This window comes from Cariama cristata, unplaced genomic scaffold, assembly GCF_000690535.1.
Source record: "Cariama cristata isolate BGI_N322 unplaced genomic scaffold, ASM69053v1 scaffold20657, whole genome shotgun sequence".
Lineage (NCBI taxonomy): Eukaryota > Metazoa > Chordata > Aves > Cariamiformes > Cariamidae > Cariama > Cariama cristata.
In genome coordinates, this window is record NW_009625205.1 from 13,255 (window position 1) to 23,265 (window position 10,011).

The window sequence follows — 10,011 nt, forward strand, 5'->3', positions numbered from 1 at the left end:
GTTAGGGTGAAGTGGGGATTAAGTGATGCATACCTTCAGCCAGCCCACTGCACAGGGGTGATTTTCATCTTCAGTGTGAGTTTTCCCTAAGTAAATGGAGCAACATTTCACAGTTACTGCTGGTGTCCATTGATCAGAGAGAAATAAATGCCTGAAAAAAATTCTGTGGATACACCCAGTTTTCAAAATGAAACTGAAGAGGTGAAAGTTCTGCAGATGGTATTTTATTGTCATGAAGGGATGGAAAACTGAAATTTTAAGGCAAGTGAAAATGGAAACAACAGTTTACATGTGCATGTTATTAGAACAGTGCTTGTGCATTCAGCCAGTCAGGAAACAGTGACTTCCTGATCCTAATAAAATCAAGCACAGCATTAGAAATGTGAGTATCAAGTACCATGCACCTTCAGGGAAGTGCAATTCACTCACAGGAAAAACAGCTTTCTGCTAATTGAAAACACTGAACAATGCGTCATTTCCTTCAAAATTGTTACCTGCTTCCAGATACTCTACAAGCAGAACACAGGTTAAATTTGTCAGGTGAATTATTCATTAAACGTAATTTGCTCAACTCTACTTTTGACATACATTAGAAAGTGCACACTCCTAGAAAGTCACACACATACAGAACTCCTTCTGAAACTTTCAGACTTAAGAGTTCGCTGCAATCCTGGTCTTCTCAAGCATTCATAACTATTAATCAAGAACATTTTCTGTTTTCAAACTTAGTAAAGCACGTACTTCTCATTAAGGACTATTTACATGCCACGTTTGAAGTTTCAAAGTTCAGCCGTTTTTGAGCTATCCCTGTGGAAAAAAATGGTCAGAATTTTTTTCAATGGGTAAAAAAAAAAATGTATTTTATTCACACTCAAAAGAACTCAAAAAGGTGAAGGCATTTTGCTGATACAAGAGACAAGCATGGAAGTTTTTCACCCAAAAGTGAATGTTTTGTGAAGTTATGAGGGTAGAAATACAAGGGATCATTATAGACACTGTTCTGCACTCTTAAATACAGTAGCTGTTAGCTCGACTGCTGTGACATACTGTACATGCTTGTTCTCAATCTGACAGGGTCTCATTCGCAATGACATTTTTTCCAGATTAAAAAAAGGCCGTTCTCTAATATGGCTACAATACCGCTCAACAGAGTGCCATTTAATTCTTCCTCAAGAACTCACTCCTTGCCAGAAAATTTATGGCCATTTTATGTCCCACTAAAGCAAAAGCAGCCACAGTGCTTCAGCACTCAGCTGACTGACTGCTTCTTCACCGACCGTGGGCCTTAGCTTGCCCTCTTACTGCTGGCAGTGGCCAAACAGTGAAGAGTAACTAACGAAGCAAATGTAAGTTATCCTATATAAAACATATTACACTAAAAACCCTAGATTAAAAAAACCCCACCTGATCTGCACTGGTGTTTGGGGCCGAAATGTACTTTCATACCTGTAATCCAGAGATTGCAGCAGGATATGGTGAAAGTGCAGTGGATCCCAAATTTCGCCCAAGGAGAGGAGTCATGGGTGTGCTACTGGTGGTGTGAGTAGCACGCCAGTATGCCTCAAGATATTCTGCCAAGTGTTCACAAGCATCTTCAAGCTGATTTTCATCCAAAATTACATCAAACATTTCCTGATCGCAACAACAAAGTTTGGTTCATTACAACGTTACAGATGAAAAGAAAGAGATGTTAAACAATTCTCATCACGAGAATCCCTTAAAATTCAGTAAAGTAAGAACCAGAGCATGGGATTGCAAAAGAAAATTATACAGGTGGGTTTATAAGGTGATCAAAAGCCAAAGCTCTCAGAAGTCACCGTATCCTTTCAGCGAGGTTCACTGGACGTTGCGTGAGCCCTACCACGCTCAAAGGCACAGGACTCCTCTAATGAATTTATTTTGCTCTAAGATAGGAACTGAAGCTAGATGTCAGAGTAACAACAGGGGTGCTTTGCGTTGGTTTTGGACCCAAGGACTCACGCATACTTCTCTCATCCTAATCGTGAACACATTTCCAGAGCGACGATGCCCCTAAAACCATTCCCATTTCAGCAAGGTTACTGCAGGACATCCCGCCGTTCAGATACTTACAGCTGGGAATTCTTCAGAGACTATCTCTGTGCACTCTTTTTTAACTACCTTCATTTATGCCTATCTGGATAGTCTTACCTATCTGTTCCCAAATCTGCAAGCCCATGCAGCTACGACCTTTTTCCCTGCTGATCTGTTTACCAGGGGACAGTACCTGACCATTCGTGCAAGTCCTCGTACTTGCCTCAGCCCTGCTCTCCATGCAATCCACAGAGAGGCTATTTACCCGTCTACACGGAAGGAATTCAAAGCCATGTGGCTTCTGTGTCACCCAAGAAGTCAAAGGGACACTCTGCAGACAATGTTTTTAGATTATTGGCACGGCAAGTGCCGATAACAAACAGCTGATAATAAACCATCGTAAACCGAGTCCCTCAAGAAAAATACAAACATATTTTCAGCAGTGAAATTTTGTACCTAATCTTTAATCTTAACTCACGTCTTAGTGGAAAAAAAACATTGTGAAAATAGCACAGGAAATGAAAAATAAGTGCAGGTGTTGCAGGTCTTAAGAGAAACCAATACAAACCACAGGCTGCTTTTGTTTTGCTCCTCTGTTTCTCTATACCCTCTACACCCTCCTTTGCTATTTAAACACGCTGATACACTACATATTCCGTTAAATCACCCACATCATCATTTGTGGAAGTAATTCAAACACAGTTAAGTTAGGAAATAAAAAAATGTGGTTTGCTTACATATGCTTTGCTTTGGAAAATACTGAAATTTAAATATTACCCTTGGAATATAATATGTGTTTTCTTAAATAAAGAATGAATATGGTGATTTTCTGGTCTGAGACTAGTCAGCAGTTTTCCTGTGCTGCTCATTCTTTGCATAGCTGGCCAGTGATTTCAGGGCAACTCTGGCCGTCTATACAAAACTCAGCTCTGCAGGTTGCACGGCTAATTCTGTCTCAAGGCATATTTTCAGCTGCATGGGGTTTTAGCAGCAAGCAGGTCAATGAATACTCTTCCAACACCCTCCAACCTCCTCCTGCTAAACTAGGGAACTGTTTCTCAAGTTTCTTTTTAACAGTCGATTCAGGGAGCTCACAAAGGCAGTGTTGGCAAAACTAAACGTGCTGCAAGGTGGAGGTTAAGACCAAGAGATCGGAGATGGGATGTGGCTTCCTTTCTTAACAGAGCAACAGCTTCATGCACTTCTAAGAAACGGACAGCTAATACTCCAGCTAACATACCTGAACCACCCAGTTCTGTGACGGTACCTAGCTTCGTGCGGTATTTTGACAGTGATCTCAATTAAACTGAATTTAGGGCAGAAGAACTCTTAACAGTTGCAGTAGAACTGTCACCTTTTTAACAGCTAACTGTAAAATAATACTAGGACTGGCAATGGTGAGCCTCTCGGGCTGTCATTTGAAGGTCACCTGGAAAAGCTGCAAAACTGGCAGGCTCCTGGTTCCAGGGCTCTACAGTGTTTTACAGGGAAAATAAATTACACAGAAAGCACTCAGGTTTTTTGGTGCATTTAATAGTTCTGCTCACAGCTAAACTGTGTTTGTTCTGAGTATTTGGGAGGAAAGAATCCTTTAAGGAAATCCTTGTTTGTAAGGATCATGGAGTAAAGCAGTTTCTTCACAGTTCTTCTTACAATGCATTTTAGTCACTGCAATATTTTCCTACAACATGCATAAAATAGTCATCATACGAGCATTTCCACATACTAGTATTTCCTAAGTGATATGCTTCAAAGCAGTCGTCTTTCATGAAGAGAACATAAAATTAGTTGCCACTGTCCTCTGCTATTTTTTTTTGGTTTACTGTGAAATTAACCACTGTGAAATACTCTAGGTGCATTACCCTATGTTAGCAACACAAAATAAAATGGTCATGACTACAGAGTCATCCTCCCCACCCACAGGACTGCTCGGGAGAGGGAGTGTAAGAGGGACTGAGGCTCAGGCATAGCCCAGAGTTAGGGCGATCCCAAACTGCACCTCACTCTCCGAGGCCAGGGAAGGTGAGCTCAGGCTCTGGGGGAAAAGATGCCCCAGACAGAACTGCAGGGATGGAGGTGTACCTGAGAAGGAGGAGGAGTTTGAACTTGTAGATATATCTGGCGTACTGGCTATTTTTAATTATATCAGGGCATTTTAGTTCTGCTACAGTGTAATTTCTGGTCTTTTTTAGGTTATGTCAAATAGACCAGAGGGATATGTACCCTCTCTTCACGCTGGCGTGAATCCAAAAGTTTAAAAACCAAATCACAATGAACTGTGTATGACTACTGCATTTACAGCTGTATGGTTACTACAGTTCATGTTTCTTTGCGCTGTATGATGTTCCTGCCTAACGGAGTCATGCAGTGATAGGCACGCTTAGCACTGGCTTGAGCAGCATCAGTGAAAGATTAGCAAGGAATTAATAATGAAAGCAGCTCCTGAGCTTAGATATGCCAAAAAAGACAGCTATTTTTAAAATGTCTAGACATACAGCACCATCTTATTACTTAAGGCTGGCTCTCAGCAAATGAAAAAAAGTGAGGTTTTTATGGTTTTCAAGTATCTTCACTTTAAACAAATACTCCTCTTGCAGGAATTTGAGCTGCAAAACAGATGAAGCAGGTCACACTGCAGAAGACAGACAGCAGTGACTTTGGTCTCAGCAGTATACTTCTACTTAATTAAATCAAGGATCAACTTGGCCCCTTAATTTAAACTGAAACAAGACTGTCATCTCCTTTCGAGTGCTCTAAGCCAGCAATAACTTTCTTGAAATCAAACAGTGCCAAACTGATCAGACAGTTTCTGCAGAAGGCTGTTGTGCAAGTCAGGGTAGAAGGCAGCCTCTGAGCAAGTACGGTTACATGTTTGAAGTCTGGATACTCTGAAATTTGGAAATATTTTTCTTATCCAGGTGGGTTCTCACTTTGTTGCCTTAGGCAACAAAACACAATTACAGGAGTGGGTGTTAAGGCAGAGTTTACCAGATCCTGGGGATGGACAATCCAAGTGCCATGATGTAACGAAGAAGCTACCACATGTATCCTGCTGCTGCACGCTGTTTATTTCAATCAACACAGCTACTTGCCTCGTTTCAACTGATGTCAGTTGAAACCTAAGTTTGCTCACAGCAATAAGAGGAAATCACTGTATAAAGAGCAAACAAGGCTGTGAAACATGCACAGGCTTCTCTGTGCAGGTGGGAAAATAAATATACCTTTCCAATGTGAAGAACGGGCAGCGGATTGTTCTGTTAGCTCAGTGACAGCTCAGTGTAAATACCACAAGCCGTATTCAAACAGATGCAGGTGCAACTCCATTTAACTTGGCTCATACCCATTAAGAGTTAGGAAGGTATATGATTTTATAGAAACTATTTTGCACTACAGAAAAGCGTACAATTTTGTTTTAGTTAATAGGACCTGAATGGCTCACAGGAATTCTCTGTCATCATTTTAAGAGATAACAGTTCAGTAGAGAATTACATGTGAGGAACATAATATAGCTGAGCTCTCCGGAAGAACTCGAGATGGCTTGAACATCTTTCAGTGCTGCTCAAAGTGGAAAACAAGGATGAGAAATTGAGCAAAGCGATCTACAGTCCCTGTACCCAGAAGCTTACAGGTCTTTGCAGTACCCAACCAGCTGGATGTATATGCAGTCGCCATCCACCACTTTTGACAGCCGGACATCTGCAAATGGTGCTGGTGGGGCAAGAGGGGCAGCAGGAGGGTGGCTGCGAAATCCACGCCTGCCAGGGAAACAGCAAGCTGTCTGAGGCATAGTGGGCACTGCAAAAAGTGTATTTAACTGGAGAAATCGAGATACACCCTCCTACATACACAGACCACCACCAGCACTTTTCTGGATTATTTAAACTCTTGCTCTGTATCAGGCATAGGAGGAATTTGAATCAGATCTCTCTGTCAGACACATCTAAACCGTTCCACTTTTAGGACAGAAATTTCAGTCAAGCCCATTACCTTTTTTCTCTGCTTTCTAACATTTCAGTGTGAATTGAGCCTGAACATACACCAAAACACTACAAAAAACTGCCAAAATTCAAAGTTTTCACAGATCTGCATTAATTATTCTTCATTTTGTATCTGGCTGAAACTACTGAGCAAACATAACCTGAACTCACTAGCAGCGTCAGTCAGCTTCAGAGTATTTTTCAGCAAGCCGAACTGTACATGCAGAATTACCCCACTCTCTTGCTAAGCCAAGGCAGAATATTGGGCAGACCTGAGGCTACAGAGGTCTCTTCCAGATGGGCAAAGGTGGGCACCCTGGTGTAGCAGAGGCTGGAAGTCTCCATGCACTAGCTAGCCATTAGGCAAGGTCTACCTGATGGCAGGAGTTAACCTAAAAGGTGAACCAGTGGGCAAGAGAAGAGAGAAAGAGAAAGCTGTCTCCAGGCGTCCCTTTCTGCTGGATGGAGTGCCACCATTCCCACCAACAGTAGCTCTGGGACATCTGAGGGGCGTGAGAGGACTGGCCTAAAGGAGATGTGGCTCAGCCTCAATTCCTACCAACGGGAACGTCTATTGCTATCATTTAGGAGGAGTGCCCAGAAATCCCTGAATTGTCTTTTTATGGCCAGTGGGGACAAGAGAGGAGGAGGCTGTGAAGTTTGGAATCTTACGCAGCATACAAAACCAAGTCAAGTTTCAAGTAAATCCTTGTGGATCACTACTCCAGAACAAAAGCTGCTTGAACTTTGTTACTTTCAGTTGAATGGAGAATAAAAACCATCTGAAATGGAGGCAATCTCCTTAAGGTCTACACAACACAAAGCAAAGTCTTCTAGAAGCATTATCTGACCATTAGGGTTGGGTACTCATTCTGTGGATCTCAACTCCCAGATTTGTTCCTGGATTGTTCCAAGACATTTCTTTTGTCAGCACTTGGCTTATTTTAAGTCAGAAAGTATGATCATGGAAACCTTCCCAGTGTCTATTCTGAATTTCTCTGAATTAATCTGATTTCTACTCGCAGTTCTTTGGCATGAGAAAGATGGGCAATCGGCAAGCCATAGGCTGGACTGTCCGATCATTCCCCTGGTACGAACAGCAGTCTCTGCACTACCAGACCAACATTATGCACAGCTATTACACTGTAAAAGCAAGCCCACATCTGACTTTGTTTCCACTGAGTGGTTTTGTCGCAGAAACCAGGCGTGGTTTTCAAAAATAAAAGCAAGTTTGAGCTGCCCTGTCCAAACACCTGTACAGCTTTTCCACACAGCCCCTGCCTGTCTAATCTGCTACCCAGGACCTCTGCTCAAGCAGCAGGTTATTCAAGGTGAGTAATCAGGATCTTTGATAAAATGGTCGGTGAGCAGTGACTGTGCTGCGATGAGGTAACTGGAATGTCAGGAGGCTCGGGGATCACATCCCTGCAGACACACAACTCACACCAAACAGGAGGTGGGTCTGGACTCACTATGCAGCTGAAGGAAAGTCCTCTGCAGCCTCTTCTCAAACCAGGAGTCTGAGACTTTGGCCCTTCGGGACCTTAAGACATCACTGCTCCACAAATGATGTAATTTGCTAATGTGCTAGTTTTACCATACACGTCATTTTTGACCTGTCACCTTGCCAAAGATCATCATAAACCCAAGCACAGGAGATAATCAGGAGGTAAGTATCAAACAACTTGTCTCCTAGCAGTAAAAGCTGATCAAGGGTTGCAATTGTAGGGCTGTCTGAATCACCATAAAGGGAAGTGGTAACGTACAAACTCGGCTATAATCAAGGATCAACACAGCAGAAATCTTTAAAGCTCCACGTATCACAAGTTCTTTAGCCTTTCTTCTGTACTTACTGGTGGGCATTGTGCGAGTTTATCAGCTGCCACCAACTGAACATTCAAGTGTTTACTTTGTGACTTTCCTCTAGATTTAATCAGTCGCTGCAAAACCTGACAGAGGAAAAGAGGAAAATGTGAGTTTAAGAATCGCGTATCTCCATAAAGCTCAGACTGACATCCCACTGGAGGATTACCAAGTTCAGAAGCTCTCCGTTACGTTTAACAAAATGGGTAAAATATCGTCCTTGAATGTAAGCACAAACCTTTCCGATAACCTCCTTGAAAGCAGTGAACATTTCCCTCTGCATGACGTCTGACCCCTTGCAAATATTTCAAACGCAGTGCGAATGGTGATTTTGCTCTATTCTACTTGAAGTAACAGGTTATTTTTGATAAATGTAATCTTCTAGAGGATGACGAAAATTATACATATACAGGATTATACTGGATTACTTGATTGACTGCAACACAACAGTAGCAGCATGTTACATGGTGTAGCAATAACGCTCTAACTTATCCGTTCTGAGGTGCGTTTTGTGTACAGAAAGTATTTTACACACACAGTTCATAATATTTTTTTTTTTTATTTCCACGATGTTCATTACTAGAATATAAGGGATGGAAAATTTAGGAATCCTAAATTATTTCTCTGTAAAGTTTCAAAGAAAACTACAGGATCATAGAGCAAGAGAGTGTTTTTTAAGTTCGGAGGACCTCTAGAGGTCTCTGTGCCAACTCCTCTCTCAGACTAAGGCCAGATGGATCAGATTGCCCAGGTCCTCATCCAGCTGAGTTTTGAACATTTGCAAGGAGATCCTACCACCTCTCGGTGGATCGACCCATCATTGCTCGTACAGCCCAACATGTAGCTGATTCTCTGCCGCAAGGGCACGCCGATCACTCCTGTCCAAATTGTTATCAAAAGACCCCCATGTCCCTGACTGCAGAGCTGCTCCCCGGCCAGTCGGCCCCAACCTGGCTCCTCCAGCCCAGGGCCAGGACTTGGTATTTGCCTTTGCTGAGCTTCAAGAGGTTCCCGACAGCTCGTTCCTCCAGCCTGCCAAGGTCCCCCTAAATGACAGCCCTGCCCTCTGGCACATCAGCCTGCCCCAGAACCTTGTGCATTAGCAAAGGTCATTAAGAAAAATGTTGAACTCTACTGGTCCCATGACAGATCCCTGAATCACACCACTGGTAACCAGCTGCCAGCTGGACTTTGTACCTCTGACCAGCACCCTGAACCCGGCAGTCCATCCAATCTTCCACCTCTCTTACAGTCCACACTTATCCAGACTGCACCTCCCCAATTTGCCCATCAGGATACTACAAGGAGACCACATCAAAGCCTTGCTACAGTAAAGGCTAACAACAGCCACTGTTCGCTCTTTGTCCACTTGGGTCATAACCTCATGAAAAAAGGCAGCCAGGTTGGTCAGGCATGATTTGCCCTTGGTAAATCCCTGCTGGCTGCCCCCAATCCCCCTTCTTGTCCTGCATGTGGCTGGGGAAAAGCTTCCCAGCAGATTTGCTCCATAACCTTCCCAGGGACTGAGGTGAGACTGACTGGCTTCTAGTTCCCCAGACTCTCCTTCTTACCCTTCTTGAGAACAGATGTGACATCTGCCTCTTCGCAGCTATAAGAAACCTCCCCAGATCATTGTGAGCTTTAAAAGGTAACAGAGGGCAGCTTTGCAATGCCATGAGACTTCAGATGAATCCCATCTGGTCCCTTGGCTTGCATATGTCCAGTCAGTTAGGTGGCCTTCGACTACTGTGGGTCCCTGCCACGCACTGCAGTGGGCCCACACTTTTCTTAGCTTTCCTTCCGCTTGTCATGTTCCTACAGAAGCCCTTTTTGTTACCCTTAAGATCTCTTGCTAGTTCTAGCTCCAGCTGAACTCTGGCTTTCTTAACTTCCCCCCAAATGTATTCCTCCTGGGATGCCTGTCCCCGCATCCATCCTCTGTGTGCCCCATTTTTGTGTTTGAGCTCTGGCTGTTCCCTGCTCATCCACACCGCTCTCCTGCTCAGCTCCATGTAAGAACCCATCATTCTTGTGCTTGCAGGAAGCTGCCCGTGAAGATCACACAGCTCTCCTGAGCTTCTTTGTTATCCAAGACAGTCTTTTATAGGATCCTGCTGAA

At 43.4% G+C, this 10,011-nt stretch overlaps 1 protein-coding gene across 1 annotated transcript in view; it reads right to left on the reverse strand.

Annotated features, from left to right (window-relative positions):
* Nucleotides 1-287: 287 nt before the first annotated feature.
* The window catches only part of LOC104164251 (voltage-dependent L-type calcium channel subunit beta-4), a gene marked incomplete at its 5' end in the record, with an annotated part of 26,639 nt that continues 16,915 nt past the window's right edge, over nucleotides 288-10,011 (reverse strand). Inside the window, 3 exons of the mRNA XM_009703528.1 lie at nucleotides 288-807; nucleotides 1,447-1,632; nucleotides 7,883-7,978. Of these exons, the coding sequence (XP_009701830.1) occupies nucleotides 802-807; nucleotides 1,447-1,632; nucleotides 7,883-7,978 (288 nt within the window). The remainder of the gene's footprint in view (nucleotides 808-1,446; nucleotides 1,633-7,882; nucleotides 7,979-10,011) is intronic.